Source organism: Lipophrys pholis (genome assembly GCF_963383615.2).
Source record: "Lipophrys pholis genome assembly, chromosome: 5".
NCBI classification, from domain to species: Eukaryota; Metazoa; Chordata; class Actinopteri; order Blenniiformes; family Blenniidae; genus Lipophrys; species Lipophrys pholis.
Window position 1 is genome coordinate 19,660,741 of NC_137628.1, and position 18,516 is coordinate 19,679,256.

General features: G+C 42.2%; 1 protein-coding gene across 2 annotated transcripts in view; it reads right to left on the reverse strand.

Moving 5' to 3' along the window:
- pax5 (paired box 5) overlaps nucleotides 1–18,516 on the reverse strand; it is a 55,496-nt gene that overhangs the window by 35,506 nt on the left and 1,474 nt on the right. For both annotated transcript variants that reach the window (XM_080464299.1, XM_080464298.1), the window contains exons 2-4: nucleotides 5,591–5,756; nucleotides 1,389–1,586; nucleotides 551–615 (exon numbers count right to left, since the gene is read on the reverse strand). In XM_080464299.1, the coding sequence (XP_080320425.1) occupies nucleotides 551–615; nucleotides 1,389–1,586; nucleotides 5,591–5,756 (429 nt within the window). The remainder of the gene's footprint in view (nucleotides 1–550; nucleotides 616–1,388; nucleotides 1,587–5,590; nucleotides 5,757–18,516) is intronic.

Below are 18,516 nucleotides of genomic sequence, written 5' to 3' on the forward strand. Positions count from 1 at the left end.
TTAACAACTCTGCGTATGTGGTGGCACAGGTCCAGCTGGTAGAGTTCAAACGCCATTTCACCCATTCATGTATCGTAGTGTCCTTGAGCAAAATACTTAACTCCATGTTCCTCCCATGTTGAGCGAATGGGTGAATGTGACTGACGCGATGCCCAGGTACCCTTCATATAAACGACTGTAACTCGATTCAACAAATGAATTGAAACTTGGATGTGAGCATGTGTACTAATCATGTGACGACCATATTTTACTTTTTAGGTTCTCCTTTTGCCGTTAAGGTAAAAACAAAGCCAACCGCATCAGTAAAAAGCCTAAATATTCCCTCCCAGTAGAAAATGAGACATGCAAAGACCTGCATGCTAAACTTTGTGTAGCACAGGATCTAAAAGAGCGTGTTCCCATGGTGGTGCAGAATTTCAGTACATTTACTTTTCAGCTCACACTCTCAGCTCCAGAGGGATTCGCCCCAAAACAGTTCTTCTGTTGGAAAATTAAAAAAAAAAAAAAATGCCTTGACAGTTGGAAACAGGATTTTACGAGAGCGACCTACCTAAGTTGTGAGCCGACACTGAGCCCGTTTGACCGGGCGGCTGCTGCACCTTAGTCCGAATGATCCTGCAGGAAGAGAGCGGGGGAGATATTAGTGTGTGAAGCCGTTTCCAGCAGGTGTGTGTGTGTGTGAGAGATTCTGAATGACAGAGAGAACATGACCATCGTGGGAGCAAAACGGTGTGTGTGTGTGTGTGTGTGTGTGTGTGTGTGTGTGTGTGTGTGTGTGTGTGTGTGTGTGTGTGTGTGTGTGTGTGTGTGTGTGTGTGTGTGTGTGTGTGTGTGTGTGTGTGTGTGTGTGTGTGTGTGGTGTGAAGTGGCTCAGGCTGGCTGACATGGCAGAGGGGCCTCACACTTCCTGCTTGGCTGCTCATGCAAGCCTTTTCTTCCTTCTTCCTTTCCTCTCTCCTCCTTTCCTCCTCCTTTTTCCTCTCCTCTCCTCTCATTTCCTTTCCTCCCTTTCCCTATCTTCCCTTTCCTTTTGTGTCTGTTTTTTTTTCACTTACCCTCACACACCTTCCTTCTCTTTTGTCTGCCTCTTCTGCTCACTCCTTCCCTCTCTTATTTCACTATCCCTCCCTCTCTCTCTGCCTCTATGCTCAGGGGAAAGGGTTGTCATTGTACCATCGTGTTGAACCACTGAGCTGCAGCCACTTCATACATATGGAGTCTGGGGCCTCTTTGCTATTCTTTTTTTTCACTCCCAGAATCTCTCTCTTCTCCCTCTGTCTCTCTCTTCCACTCACACACATAAAACAGACAGCATTATATTGCTCGACGCTCTTCCTCGCTCCGTACCTGTTGCTATAAGTTGATACGCAAACAAACGCAGCAGGTACCTGTTGATGGAGCTGACGCTGGGGACGCTGTCGTTGTCGCAGACTCTCTCGGCCAGGAGCCTGTCCCGGATCTCCCAGGCAAACATGGTGGGGTTTTGGCGTTTATAATCGGCGATCTTGTCGACCACTTTGGGTGTAGCAACCTTTGGTTTGGATCCCCCGATTACCCCGGGGCGGATACTGCCCGTTTCATAGTACCTACCAATTAGAGAAGTGAAGATACTTGCGTTGGTCATGAGGGGGAAACACAAGAGACGCCTGGTATTGAAGTCAATAAGAATTTCACAGACAAACTGCTGTGTGCTTTCACTTGTTTGTCGTTTTGTTTTTTTATTGCACCTATTTCCACAAGATAATTCAAACAGCTTGAACGGTACCATGCTGGCTTTAGAGAATTTCTTAGAATAGAATTATATCCCACACTCAGTATATCAGCATCCTTCCATCTGTGGTGAGACGATTGTGGAGCATCCAAAATATCTATTTGCATAGGAGAGTGGGTGTGTTGTCCAATTTTTTGAGTGGCAGTCTTCATCACTCTTGCTGCTCTGGCATATTTGAATCATTTTAAACATTTTAAACATTATCTATATACTGTATATACATGGTTGTGTGACCTCATCTGACATCAGCCTTTGTGGTATACTGTATATTGAGCATTAGTGATTTTGCAAAACTCCAATTCCTCCTGGATAAGAGTATGTTTACATGTTTAACAGTAACGTTTGGTGATATTGTCTTGAAAGTGAGTTTGTGTAGTGCCTATTTACAGCTGCTGAGAGAACAGCTCTAAATAATCAACATATGTATGTAATGATGGGACGATTGATCTCTGACTTCTTGCTTTGGCACCCGAAGCTGTAATTCTTGAATGATAAAGGGGTCCAAATGTTTTCCGGTGAAATTCAGTTTTGATCGTTTTCATATAATGAAATGATCTCAGAATAATAAAAATGTGCTGCTTAATATTTGATGTTTGTTCAAGAGAGTTACAAGCAGGCTGCTTTTGACTAAACTCTTCTTGTTTCATATACGTAACCCTACACTGTTGAATAACACAGAATACAATGTGAGACACACAGCCAAAGCTGTGATTGGCCAACACATCAATTACTTCATTTGCATGCTACACAATCATGATGCCACATGACTTTAGATTGCATTTATTGCAGACTATATAAGATCTCACTTTGGGCATGCCTGTTGTTAGATAATGTTTGGATTTTTGTTTTTTAATTGACATTATGATAACAACAAAATACTATGTCATGTGGTATTTAGTGAACTATGAACCTGAAACATATTTCTATTGATAGTTGATTGTCATGAAATGCAAAAATGAACTGCAGGGTATATTTTGTGGCACGATCACTGCTCTGAAATAATTATAATGAGCTCTGCTCCATTACTGAACTCCGGACTCCAGAGATTCGACATATACACCATAAAAGACACGCACTTCTTTTTTACTGGCCTTTTAGTTCAACTCTCCTGGTGGTGATTTGAACATTGTTCCACTCAGCCTCGATTTTTTTTTTCCCCCTCTGAGCTCTCCAGCAGAGGAATGACCTTCCCTCTGTGATGAGGACTTCTTTCTGGCTTAAATTCAAACTCCTCAAAAATCACCTCACATCCCACCAGCTCCTCCATCAGCACCCAACCCTACTGTCCTGTGTCTCAAACAGCCAGTCCTGAAGTATTACTCACGTATCCGTGGTAATTAAGTGCTACTGAATCCTTCCTGTCCATGCTGACAGAGGGATCAGTGGAAAGTGATGCTAAAAAGAGTCTTTTTGTCAGTAATTTACCAACATTACAGTTGGTTTTACCATGAAATGTTGCATTTGTGCATTACTGTCCACCTCAAGGAAATATTTTCAGGACAATTTAACGGAAAAAAAGAAACCGTTTATAGTTGTTTCAGTATCCAATACAGATAACTACAACCACATATTTTATGATTTATTCTCCACACACCGAGAAGGAAGCGGCTTGTTGTATCAATATTTTAAAGTCTGTTTCTCAGGCTTGTGCAGAAGGTTCCAAACATACATTTCTTTTCTTTTACTAGTACTAAAATGAGTAGTAATTTTGTGGCATTCCAGGATTTCATTGGCATTTTGGCACCTCAGAGTGTATTTAGCCAACAGCAATCCGACCGTACCCTGTTTAATAAGAGACGGCATAAAATGCTCACCACTGGTTACATAACAGTGTAGTTTGGAGATTGTGCAAGTTAATGGCCTAATGTTAACGTAGCCCACTCAGACGCCTGCCACAAAATATCTCTGATGTCCGACTCGTCCCTGCTGCTGCTGTTTTCTTGAACAATTTCACATTGTGACACAGAGGTAGCAAGAGGCAGGGTGACACGGTGACACACACACACACACACACACACACACAGAGTCAGGCGTTTCGTGTCCACCATGGCTATTTCATGAATGTATTTGCATGCAGAAGGGCCATGGGGGCAGGGGGTGGTGGGAGGACAGCAAATGCGCCACACAGCAAAGAGGGGGATGCTGTGTGTGGATGCAAGCTGTCAGTCAGTCTTAAACCTGCTGCTTTCTCTCTTTCTCTCTCCACTGTACGGTAGAGTAATCCTTTCTGTGAAGATGTGAGTTCCTGTAAACGTGTGCTTCCTTGTCTTTCTTTTTGTGGCTGTACATGGACTTCGCACCTGTGTGTGTGTGTGTGTGTGTGTGTGTGTGTGTGTGTGTGTGTGTGTGTGTGTGTGTGTGTGTGAGATGCGCATTTTGACTTCACAGCTGGAGTATAAACAGGGCTAAAGGAAAAACAATCTATTTTCAAATGGAAAACTATTTAAATTATTCACAGCTGAATCATTGGTGAATAAACGAGTGTGGTTATTGATATCCGTACAACAATGAGCTAATACACACACACACACAAACACACACACACACACACACACACACACACACACACACACACACACACACACACACACACACACACACACACACACACACACACACACACGTACACACATTGTGGTAGAGTTGGTGTTTTTGTTCTGCTGGCACCAGAGAGACAGAGAGGAGAGGATAAAACAACCCTCCCTCCCTCCTTCCATCCCTCGATCCCCTCTCCTCCCCCTCACGGTAACGCTTCAGTGAGTTGAACGGCCAGGAAAGGGGAGGGAGGGAGGGAGAGAGAGAGAGAGAGAGAGAGAGAGAGAGAGAGAGAGAGAGAGAGAGAGAGAGAGAGAGAGAGAGAGAGAGAGAGAGGCATGGGAGAACAATGAGCAACACATTTTTTGATATAGCTGAGGGTCGCTGTGGCTAATCCTTACCCTCCGTCCCCACAAATGGTCTCTGTCTCTCATTCGTTTCCTTTTTTCTGCACCCTTCTTCTTTAACATGTCTTTTCTTTTTTGATTGTGTCTCTTGTTCATGTCTTTTTTCCTATTCTCCATCTCCCTCTGTCTTTTTTTTTTTAGGTGCAGAAATATGGTGCCACTTTCATTTTGATGCTAATTCCAAAAAGTGATGAATCTTTTCCCTTTTGTCCCCCTTTCTTCTCCGGGGGATGGAACGAGCAGGGATTTACTCTTGAATTTAGCTTTGAAAAGGCAAAGGGAGAGCCAGGCAGAGAGAGAGAGATAGAAAGGAGGGGGCAAGGAGAAACACAGAAATGTTGAGAGGGGTTGAATGAGAAATACAGGATACAGGGAGGGGTGAGGAAGGTGAAATAGCAAAAAAAAAAAAAAAAAAAAAAAAAAAAAAGGGGGGGGTGATAGAAAGAGGAGTCAGAGAAATATGAGTTAGAGGGAAAAAGAAGCAACTGAGAATAAATGCTGACAGAAAATGCAGCTTGTGCATGGCGAAGAAACTGAAAGAAAAAGAAAAAACGCTTGAAAGTATACTTTAGTTTGGCCAAGAACTTATCACAACTGGCTAAAAACACATGACATGGGCGACGATGACAGCATCCGATGCCGGTGCAGTCCAGCTCTGTGTTGTCCCGCAGGACGATCTACTTCACAGATTCACTTTCCGCAAATAGGACAAGGTTGAAAATGGTGTCAAACGAGGAGGCTGACATTTCGTCCACCTTAGCCATCTGTCTGACGCGCGCCACCTCGCAGTCTACCACACCAACACAACTTTTTTTTTTAATGTGAGTATTTTTAAGGACTGTCACCACACGAGCGCAGGTGTTTGTGTGCCCTTTACCTGCCCAGGATCTTGCTAACGCATCCATGGCTGACTCGTAGCTGGCGTGAGATGTCGCAGGGCCGAACCCCTTGATGCGCGAGTTCTACTATTCGCTGCCGGACCACGTCAGGGAGGGGCCTGCCGTTTACAAACACACCCCCGAGCTGGTTCACTCCACCGTGTCCTAGGAGAGAGGTCACAGAAGATACCTTGGATCAGAGCAAGAAAAATTGAAGAAACATTCGAGAAAAGTCGCAGCTTCGATCATGAAGGTGTTTGCTGGCATTGAAATCGTCCTTAACTTGTGCAACTTATGAGGCAGCGATAAGAAGAACTTCAGACGTGAACGAGAGATCAACTCTCGTGAATTTGCTCTGTCACTGCAGTTCATGGTCAGCACCTCCATGTGATGGCGATCTTAAATAGAAGAACTGAAAATTGGACTTTCCAACACAATTATAATCAGATTGATTGATTGTTCTGTCGCTCTCTTGTAATTCATTCAAGAAAGATGGACCCAGGGTTCTTTCCAGAAAGAGCTCAACACAATATCTGAGCTCACCAATGCACACTTTCAAATCAGCTGCTTCGCAGACAAGTGACAGTGGTGTTGGTCAGGAGCTCTCCAGGATCGGCTACAGTCCAGCCAGAAACAGCATGTCTTCTGTTCTCTAATTTGATGGCACACGTTTGTTTTTTGTTGTTTTTTTTCAGCCGAATCATTGTCACTTCCTCTTGGCCAGCAGTTGGTAATCCCGTACATTGGCGCTTTCAGCGACCAGGAATAGTAGACCAACGATTAGAATTCCTGAGCTGTCTGAAGTTGGGTTTTAACATCATCCACACTTTCTGGGATAGAATCCACAGCTGTTTGCCCTCTGACTGAAGTTAATTTACTATCTCAAAAGCATCTGATTTCTCTCCTGCCACTGATTTATCCTGCTCAGCATAATATTACCACTCGGACTACTTCAAAGTGCAAACTTTGCCCAATTTCACCAGGGGCAGGCTGAGCAACGATTTCGAGAAAATGAAGGGATTTCAATTAATTATTGACCAAGGCGAGGCCTTGGCCCCCTCGGTGAAAGATACCACTAATATTCCCCCTGAGGGATGAAAGAAAGAAAGTATATGAGGAAATGAGAGACAGCAGTGCTGGTGTACACTAAAGCAGAGGACAGGACAAGCTAAATCTTTACATGAATAAATTGCGTGTGAATCTCAGAGTGGGGAGGATTGTTATACATTTTTTACATTAATTCTTCTGGGAAGCTGCCAATTTCAACAGGTTCGTAGTGAAAAAGAAAAAAGCAGCAACTATACAGAAGAAAGCTGCGAATTGAAGGCAAGCGCAGCTAAACAGATTGATTCATACATAGTCTGTATTCAATGAATCGGAATATATCCTGAGCAGAAGCATATCACAGAGAAAAGAAACACACACACACTCAATTTACACGATTGTAAACTCTGAAAGGTTCGGCTAGAGTTGGGCAGGTCAGAAACCTGGAACATCTTGATTCAAGGAGACGGGGCTAACCACCACACCCACCACAATAAAGTACCGTGTTCCCAAATACTGCGAGAAAAAGAGTTTTAACTACATGGACAACAATCTCTCTCCCTCCCTCTTCCAAATCATATATTTACCAATATATTGTACGTGTACTGTATGTATTAAACCAGAGGCAAAGTATAAATCAACTAGCATGTCTCCACCATTTAATCCACTGGTTTTTGTATTACCATAGTGATTACGTCTTTAGGGGAAACACACACACACACACACACACACACACACACACAAACACACACACACACACACTAATCCTAGCTGTGGGGGTAATAGATTTTAAACACATAACCCCAGCAGGGATACCCCCTGAAACACCAAGCTGTCCCCTGAACCTGTCCCCCTGTCCCCATTTCCTCTCCATCAGCATAAAATAAAGAAGCACACAAAAAAAATGCAGGATGAGAATATACAAAAATGTGAAATCTGGAAAGTGCCATCCTGTGGATTCAAACAAAGGTATTTCCAAATGCAGACGGTCACTCATTTCTTTACCACTTCATTTTATTCCTCTCTGATAGAAGAAGACTCATTATGCAGACGTCTACTGCAGACAGCACAATTTAAGAAGCAATCACTCTTTAGAAGAGACAGCAATATAAAGGCTGAGTAATATCTGTTTATGCACTGTGGGCTGGGTTCAACCAACTCACACTACAGAGTAGGAAATCTTACAACGAAACATAGTCACATCCATTGTGTCAAAACCGGTTTGAAGGTGTGAATCCACTAAATTAAAGAAGATAGATTTTGATTCCTCAGATTACTGTCTGCCATCGCCATGGAGGCACATGAGTGTTATAAGTGCATTCGACGAAATGTTTGGATAAGAATGAGTCTATTCATTACGTACAGCTCGGTTTTTGTTTTACAGTCTTTTCAAAGCCGCCGAGCTTATTTCAGATTATCAGTCAAAATGTGAGGAAAGTGTCTGACCCAGGGTTGATGAAGTTCAGAAACAGAAATTTTAAACATCTGCAGGTTCGATTTCAAATAATCTACTTTTTTTTTTTTTTACTTTTTATCATTTTTATTTAAGGACACAGGCTAATTTGCAGCCATACAATATAACCTGGTATACAGTTATTTCTGATATGAATTTCAAATATGTGGTATTTTTGTGATTGCTGTGAATGTTTCCGGACTCGGTGTAATCTCCATGCATATTTCTGCTCCTGTCTGCATTGCTGTTTTGCAAAGTAAAATGTTCAGATTAGAGATATTAGCAGCGTACCGTGTGAGATAAGCTCCTTCTAGAACAGTGCATAGTGACAAGCCAAGCAAGTTTAGGTCACAATTTATAAGCCCTTTCAGAAGGACTTTATAATAAGCACACACAATGTCCTTATTTCGTTGGAGATACAGCAAACCAGTCCAACATCCAACTGCTGACTCCAGTTTTTTTTTTTTTTAACATATTTTAATGCATTTTGTCCCCTCATTACAAAGGCGAATAGCAGTATGAAGGAAAGGTGATGGAAGAAAACACTTTGGTACTTTGATCTCCAGCTGCAACAAGCCTGGTCATAGTCACTGTTTTCACCCCTGAGAGACAAATAGGTTAACTCATTTTACCAGTTCACTTATAGAGGGACAATCCATTGAGTTCAGGCGACTGACTCAACAGTTTGACGAGGAGACATTGCTGCAATGTCCAATTTGAAGTATGCAGCGAAAACTACACGCACATGCACAAATGCTTGTGCGCGCACGCACACACTCACACACGCACACACAAAACCATCTTCAGATATTGCTCAAAGCAGAGCAGACCCTGACCTACATGCACAGACTCAAGTCTTGAATGCTTGCTCCTGCTTTCTGTGAATACTTTGTATAGTTGTGCATTATTCCTCCCTCCTCTCTTTATTATTATTTCCTGAAACCTCTCGGTGAATAAAAGCACCATTTTTGCAGGGGTCATTTATAGAAGCCTACTGTGGTACATCCTCCTCACCACAGGTATCTGCAGAGAAGACTCACGCCCCCCCCCCCCCCCCCCTCTCTCTCTTTTTTCTCCGATAAGAGTAAATGAAATGGTTCCTTTCACCCTTCCTATCTGGGCCAGGGCATGAAATACGCCTTGCTTTATAAAGAGATGGAGAGGAATGACTTGTGACCTACAAAAACCTCCAGATAACTATTTATTCACTTATCTGTGTATTTACTGTTGGCATTAAGCGTCCAGACTCTTACCATTCTTGGGGTAGGCGATGGGGATTATGTGTTTGAAATTTATTTTCCAAGCTTATAAATACTGATAGGGACGGAAGCAAGAACGTACACATTCTATAAAGGCAATTGTTTATCTGCTGTAGTATAATTCTCCGAATAAGTTATACAAGCTCTCATTAGAAGCTTATGTGCTTTTTTGAAGTATTGATAAGGGAAAGACTAAATTTGACCTTTTTGTAATGATGGAAATGAGAGTAAAAATACCCTCCAATCTTCGCAGGTTTTTCAAGAAGGAACTATACTCCAACATTTCACCCAAATTACTAAACAAATTAACCACTTGCTCCTTGAATTTCAATCAACATTGACCAGCTCAAGAGGCTGAGTTGGAAATTAGGTACAAAGATTTTGCCAAAACAATTCTTGACTTCTGAACCCTGAATCTCTCTATAGGTTGAAGTGCTGGCAGGGGCAGCAGCTTCATTTTCCTCCTGCTGAATCAGAGCGGGACAGCGAGAGTAAGGGGACCGCTGGTCATTATGCATCCCTGTTGTATTTTATTTATTTACCTCTTTAGAGGAGCTGAGTTCGGAGCCCAGCACCTCCTTAAATGTTTGATTGATTCACTGTTTCCGGGAGGGGAAAAAATACAGAGATAAAGAAGAATATATTCGAGCTTCCCCATCCAGAAAATAAGGTCCATTAGGACTCTCTGTCTCTCACTTCACTTTACATTCCTCAATGTCTCCCTCTGTTCCCTCTCTCTCTCTCTCTCTCTCTCCCTCCCTCGCGCTCTCTCTCTCTCTCTCTCTCCCCCTCTCTCTCTCTCTCTCTCTCATCTCTCATCTGTCTCGTCACGGCCTGACGATTCAAAAATAAAGCAAAAGGCAAAACGAAACAAATCGCCACCAGTTTCTCTCTCACACGTACACTCTTTACTTTTCTCTCCGTCAAGAAAAAAAGAAACAAAATAAAGAACTAGAAATTACTTTTGGCTGAAAACCTGTTTGGAAACTTGCCTGCAAGAATACAGATGAAGCACATTTCCTTCAGCAAACAGTGAAGAGATCTGTGAGATGTGCCAAGCAAGCGGTTTGTGACATGTGTTGCGTATTCTTTCCAGTAAGATAATTAACATTTCAGCTCAGGGAAGGTTGTTAAAGATCTGCAGATCCTGGTGACAAAGAGGTCGTGAAAATCACCTATATTTTGATTTATAATTCTCGTTTCTGTATTTGTCAGTGGCCTCAGATCCGTTAAACCTTCATTTATTGGTTTCCTTTGGAAAAAATACGTCTGATTGATTAGTATCTAATCGCTCCCCTTTGGTGGAGCGATGTATTTGATGTGATTTTTTTTTCTCTCCAAGAGTGACCAAGGTAGGCCTGCACGGCCTCGTCTACTTAATATTCAGCATACCTCTATTACCATTACAATGCGTGATTATGAAATTCAGCTCATTATCATCACAATTACCTGGTATATAGATTTTTAAAATATTCCCCCTAAAGCCTATTGTGGAAGGACTACCACTTAAATCATCGCAACGAATATAACGAATTGTGTGCGCAATGAAAAAATAAAAATAAAAACACGTTTTTTCTTTGTAAATAAAAATGGCTGGAAATGATACATACACACAAAGTGCATCTATGAGACATGTAGCCCTGTAAGTATTCTACTAAGCACGCGGTATCAAACTCGAACGACGCCATTAAAACTTTGAAGCACACATATGCAGGTATGATGTGAACTTTACGCAGCGCGCTCTCGTCTCCAGACACACTGAGGCGCACAGCCCACATCCAAAACTCGTCCAGCAACATTTCCACGCGTCACAGTCGATTCATCCAGACCTCTCTTTTCTCTCTACCTTTGACATTTTTTTTTTTTTAGATGTAATCGTTTTAAAGCGTCTCCGGACTCTGACATATATAACTTTAGCTCCGCTGCTACCGTGAGCGCCGCGGATCATTGGCTTTGGGGAAACGGCGGGGAAGAGGAAACACGTTGATTCGTTCTAGCTTTTGGAAGTGTGTGTGTGTGTGTGTACACCCTCTTTTTTTTTTTTTCTTTCTTTTTAATCCTGCAGGATAACACACCGTGGGAACCTCTGTCAGTCACATCTCACGGCTTCTCTCCGGAACTAAACTGCAGTAAGATATATAATGCTTAAACTATTACACGCTAAAGCACCTTTAAGATGCTTTATTCAACTTTAAAGGGAGGGTAAAAAAAATTCTGCGCATCTATCATGCAGTTTGTCAGTATGTCGATTAAATTCTTATAGACATTTAACGTGTGTTTGAGGCTTTTTGTACCACAAAGTTTTTTGCTGCATTAATTTCGTTATTCAGGCCTTGCAAACAATTTTGGTGAAAGCACCTATTGTTCAAAACATTTTTGTCTAAATCCCAATACCATTATTTTTGTTCTTTAAAGAAGTATACAATCTGTAGTCTCGGGTAACAACATTTTATAAACTTTATATGAGGCGGGTGGAAAAACAAATCTGTCCGCGGTGACACGACTGCTCGAACCACGTTCTGTCCCCAATTCGATCCTGCTTCTGGCTGAACTGACTGCTGAAGTACCCTTGAGCAAGACAGTGAACCCGCTATATACTATGGGACATAAACCGAATCCGCCCAGAGATATCCCGCACGTGCACCCGCGTAAAGTAGCCTACCTGGTTTTGTGCAAAAACACCATTCAAGTTCAGCTTTTAGTCCTGCTTTGTTACCCCCCCCCCCCCCCCCCGCTCTCTCTCTCTCTCTCTCTCTCTCTCTCTCTCTCTCTCTCTCTCTCTCTCTCTCTCTCTCTCTCTCTCTTTCTCTCTCCCTCTGACCCCTGCAACTGCTTTTCCCTTCAAATCAAAGAGAGCAACAAAAAACCCCACACATCGTGTCTGAAATACAAGTTTAGGCCTGGCATAACCTGCATTTCATCACATTTCTCAAATCACTCCAGCTGTAAATCCGACCTCACAGTGTAAATTGGAAAATTACAGCGGACGAAGACGCGTAAAAATGAGCTGATAAAATAAAATGCAAATAGTAAAAGGAAAGGATTATTTTAAAGATCATTTCCAAAATGATACACTTGGTACCCGAAGCTTCCTAGTCAACATATTTGAAGCACTATAAACGAATATTCGACTAATCGAACCTTGTTTTAAAAAAAAAAGAATGCGCACAAATTAATTTCCGCAACGCGTACTTAAAGTATTTTTGTTTGGTTCAAGATTTCATTAATACCAACAAAATGATTAATTCCAGCACTTTGAATTTTAAGGAATTAAAGTGCGAACTGGTTTCAGGAGTTCATCTGTCGGTGTTCAAATTATTAATTTATTATTAATAAAGTAAGCTAATGTTGGTGTATTTATGCCATTCTTTAAAAAAAAAAATAGTAAATCCAATATACTCCATGAGTGAAAGGTTGCGTTTCAGCAGGTGTTCAGCAAGGAAGGCATGCACTCTGCTGTTATTGTTGCACATTCGTCTTGTGGTCTCGCGGTTGGTTCAGTTCAGGGCAGAGGCGATCATGCAGATATTATAAGCGTATTGACTTACTGTGCATCGCTGCAAACGGGTCGTGCTTACAGTGGATCTCCATCTGTGAATTTGGGCTGGAGGGCCCCGGTATACGCTGTCAGAGATCTTAAAAAAAAAATGCCACTGGACGCCCGACTTCAGTGGGGCCACTGCACTGATGCACCGTGACCTCCAGTGAGTGGAAACAGAGAGCTAAACAGTTCCCTTTAATGCGGAAAAAAAAACTTTTTGTTTCTCGGTTAAAAAAAAAAAAAGAAGAAAAAAAAAGATTACTGATCAAGGTACAGGTTGAGTTGAACTAGCAAAAAATAGTGAAATTTCTGATTTGTAGATGTGAAGGAAGAAAGAAAAAGGCATCAAATAAAGAATCAAAGACGCCCCCCCTCCTCATGGGGACGGGGCACAACAGCCGGTCTGTCCTGGTGTCTCCAAAACCAGTGGAGGGAAACAACAGAGATGGAGCTCATTCCTTCAGCTGTCCGTCTGCGCCAGGTTGCACCACTCTGACCGCGTCAAAATGTAAAAGTTTACACACACAAAAATCGGGTAAATACGCAAAGAAAGTATTTCCCCTCCTATCTGCCCTTCTCGGTCTGCTGGCTGTGACCTCTGAACTGCGTCTAAACCGATGGAGACTGAACTTTCGCCTCTCAGTCAGTTGAGGGGAAAAAAAAAATACAATTTAAAATACCCCGGGGTGAAAAAAGAGAAAAAGAAATGTTACAGATCCAGTGTCAGGCGTGTTTTTATTCGGAGTTGATTTCTGAACATGTCTTCTGTTAAATCGTCCTCGGCAGCTGCTTTCACATAAACACTTTATCTCCCAATCAAAAACGCCAGTGAGAGCGCACAAGTGCTCACATCTTGAAGTCCCATATCCAACCGTGCCAAAAACGAAAGAAACTACCGAAGACTGACCAAATAAAAAAAAAAAAAACGCGCTCTCTGCTTATAGCTTAGATGAGAAGGACTTGAGAGAGGAGTTTGTTTGAAGGCAACGCGGCTCTTGGTCAGTCTGTCTTCACCCCTCCGTGTTGACCAGGGCTCACTGCACAAACGCAGCTTCAGGACTCCCGGTTTATTTGTGACTTTGGAGACGAATGTCTTCGCGTCGGGGCAGGAAAAAACCCCACCAAAAACAGTCCTGTCCAAAAATTCAAAAAGGGTACTTTTCTCCGCGGTCACGTCAGAAAACCCCCTAAAGACTGTGGTATATATGTGCACATGAACAGTGCGGTGAACAGCTGCCTGCGCCCTGCTTCCACGGTGGCGCACAGCGCGTTTCAGGACCTGCTCTCTCGCGGACAGCGCCCGCGCTCACAACCCCCTGCAACCCTAACCCACACGCGCCGGCCAGCTGCCCGTCACTCACCGGAAAACTGGCCAATCACGAAGCGCGCGCGGGCCCCGCGTCACCGCCAGCCCCAGGTAGATCCGGGCAGGAGGAGGTGGGCGATTGGCTGAAGCGAATCCCGTGGGCCAATGACGCTGCGTATTCATCCCCCGTCCACCAATGAGGATCGCGCAGCGGAGCCGCGCTTGGCTCGGGGAGGAGACGATCATATGTTTAATTTCAATTAACGAAGTAAAAAACCTAATGCCTTTATACCCATTTGCGCTCAATTTATTCATGTCAATATTAAATGGCTAATTAATTGAGTATTACTAAAAACGAGGCTTAGTTGCAGCAAGGCTTTATAAATGAGACAAAGCTCAAGAAGTCAAACTGAATGTTCACCTTTTTTTTTCTATTGAATTGAGTTATTGCTGTGATAAAACAAGACAATGAAAATTTAAAAAAATAAAATAACTACATCCACATGCTTTCAGTAAATCACACTGAATTCAAAGTATTGAATATTTATGTTTCTTTAATCTTCAGGTCCACAGAAGTGAAAGCTGTTGGAAACAATTGGTCCTGCATAATCTCATTCTTTCCCCTCTTCTTCAGCGCAATGTTATAAATCTTTAGCTTGGGGAGGATTGGGAGGAAACACATGAAAACATGCTCATTACCTAATTGATTGTGGATCCAAACGGATGTTGTTTTTAATGAAATGCAATTGGCGAGCTCCGCGTTAACTCTCCAAAGTGAGTGAGAGAGAGGGGATTCAATACATGTTCGTCCCACCTGATTTGAGAGGGCATATCAAAGCCTCGCCCCTGTAATATTAACCACACAAATAGCCTAAAGCATGAGCCAAATTAAAAAGTGTTATTTCCCTTCTTCCTGTTTCTAGACATTTAATCATTTCAGTTCCTCGGTGCATATACTTCACACGCAACCGATAGATTGGGCTCATTTAGAGCTATATCACCCCATTCCTACCAATATTACAGCACAATTAGACATCAATTACTGCGTTAAATGCAGTCTATGTAAGTGCAGTTTATAATTATTTACAATGGCATACCAATAAACCGCATACTCTTTTACTTTACTCTGCCCACTTTTCTCTGAAGGTGTGCGTGCTTGATGTACCTCTAGGCAATGCATCTGTTACTGAAAAGGTCAGTGTATTATATTATAATATTTTTAGACTTGGAAATTCCATATTTTACATGACTGGTCTCTTTCCTTTACTTACTTCTTCGACATGTTGTAGTCATGAAGTACATTTTGAGGTGTCCCTATATCCTGCTTAAAATCCAAATACAGCGAAACAGTAACACACGCAGTGTTGTTACTAAAAGCCAAAGTTTAATAAGGACAAACACCCAGTTTCAGATCGAGCAGTGAACCTAACACATGAAATGAATGTTTCTTCAATGCTCTCTGATCGAAGGCTTCTCATATGAATGATACTGGAGGAACCACGAGGGGGCGTTCAACTGTGGCCAGTATACACACATCAGGATATACAATATACAGGCCCCTTTCTCTGTGCATACTTGAAGTTAAGAGTATTTGAAGCCTTTTAGGGAGGACTTTAGCTGATCAGGAAGTGTACCACTAGAAGCAACTGCATCCAAACCAACACTGAGCATCGAACATTTGTTCTGTGAAACGACCGACTCTCTTTCTCCTATATTCAACACTAAATATGTTTTCATGAATCTTCATTGATCCCACGTCTCTGTTCTTTAATCTACTGACAGTAAACCCCTTTTCCAACATTCACACTAATCCTCATTCATATTTCACATCTCTGTACTGAGTATCCATAAATTATAAGGCCTCATAATAATAATAAAAAAAACAACCTGACAGACAACAAACAGGCTTTATTTTGGGGAGTAGTTTAAAAAACCCCGAAAAGAATGAAATACCCAGGAGAAGTGCGGATAGGAGATTTGGATATTTGGATTGGAGCTGTTTCCCTTCAGCAGCAGGCCACGCGTGACAAAAATCTAACACATATGCTTTATTCAGCATATCTCCATTATATATATATGGGTATATATATGTGTGTGTGTGAGTGCATATATATATATATAAATATATATATACTCTTTTATTTTTTTATTTATACTTTTATTTTTGTCTTTTTTCCATTTTGTCTCCGGAGTTCTCTTATTTATTATTGAGATACAGACACCAGTGCTTCTCTCTCCAAGAGAAATAAATTGCAGTCGTTGCTGTTGTCTCTGCGATTTGCAAATTAAATACATAAGCAATTAAAAATCCAAACACAATCAATCATGTATACAAATTGTTGTTGCTTTAGGGTTGGAAATTTGGAGAAAACTTCCATCAGGGTAGGGCGACTTTAATCCGGGGATCCAACTCCATTACCATATTTCATTACCTCTCCAGTGCTGAAAATGGGAGGATGGGAGAGTGGAGGAAGAGGAGTAGAGGGGGTCTGTGTACTTTTTTAAACATTAGTAAGAATGTGGTTGAGTTGTGATAATCATTTGGAGGCAAATTGAAGCCCATGTTGTTGTTCTAGGGTTTCTTCTCTCTTTCCTCCTCCCCTCCCTTTCCCTCCATCCACCATGAAGGCTTCGGCTGTTTTGCTTTTTTACGCCCGAGCCTCGAAACGAAAAAGCAATGAAAAATTAATAGCGCATGTTAACTCCACCAGCTCGTTTATTACACGCCCGCTGACTGTAAACATAATGAGAAAGCTGCCGTATCTCTTCTTAAGTTTTCATTTGCTTATGAAATATAAAAGTCATAACTAATAAATAAAATATATGGACTGGAGAGTGAACCGTCCTGGACTTCCTGGGGTGGAACTGCACTGTGTGTGTGAAGCAGGTAAATCCAACTGTCAAACCCGATCAGATGGCCCTATTTTTAATCATTTGTCTCTTCGATAAGGAAAGTAAAGCCCAGTCTGTCTGTCAGCTGTCAGGAGTATGAGACAATGGTGGTCAGAACACCAGGCCGCTTCCTGCCACAACATGGGGCGCTTCAGGACAAAACGAAACTAGGCTATGCCTTCCGAGGTCATCTCTCTCTCTCTCTCTCTCTCTCTCTCTCTCTCTCTCTCTCTCTCTCTCTCTCTCTCTCTCTCTCTCTCTCTCTCTCTGTCCTCCAGCGTCCCTCCATCTTTACTTTGCTGGGCCTTCCTGTGCACTGACACTACCAAAGACAGGAATTGACTTGAAGTTTGCATGGTTTGATCTTCAATTTCAGTTTCTGGTGTTAAAAGAAAATGGATCCTGCTCCAGTTTGGTCTTTAGGGTACAGGATAGTAGCACAGTGAGGCCTGGTTGAGAGTAAAAGGTATGATGTGGACCAAAGCTCCATATTAACTGGTGATTCATTCGCCCATAGGCCTACATCCCGCTCCAGGCACGAACTGAGGAAAGACGCTATTTTGGAAAACAGAAACGATATAAAACCACAGCCTATTTCTCCCAGGCTGGAAAAATGCCCTGCAAGTCTAATTGTTTTACTCAGTAATGATTCGAAATGAATCACTGTCCCACAGCGACTGAGTGAAGGACCCTGCTTATTGGAAAGAACAGATCTACGTACTTTTACGCACCGACAACCTGCAGGGCGGGAAGAGAGGCGCTCTGATTAGATCCACACTCATTCTCCCGGATTCTCCTTTGTACCCAAGGCACGTATTTTAAAGTAAGAGGAAATGGAGAGGCTGTAGGTATAGGCCTTGGGCCCTAAAGACTTCACACATCATCAGGGGAGGGCCCCCTTTAAACTCTGATTTCCTCAGTGGTTAAAAGGTTATTATCCAATTGCCACAAACCCCACTGCTTTCACAGTTTGTCAGAAGGTTAGGGCCACTACACGAAATACTGCAAAGAGGGCATTATTTGTCTTACAGACCACAGCCAGCATTTGCTGACAAATATGCATAAAATGTCAAACGAAGGCTAATTATAATTTTTCTTACAATTATTAATATTGTTATTGAGACAACTTACACAATTTTGTGAAAACCAAACGGTGAAACAACTTTAAATGTAGTCTGTCTCCCTTTGAAATTGTATGTAACTTCTACCTTAATCATCTACTGTAAACGTGTTAAGATTTACTCAGCGACAAGCAAATGAGGGCACCAGTGAAGCATAATTTAGCTTTTCTGAGGGAAAAGACTGCGTGAAGCACAGTCATTGCCTGTTCAAAGAGCCTGATCACCTGCCCGCAGTTGCTTAATGACAAACGACGTTTTATCAATGCAGACGCAGCGGGCAGCAATATGAAATGATGTGATATCCATTGG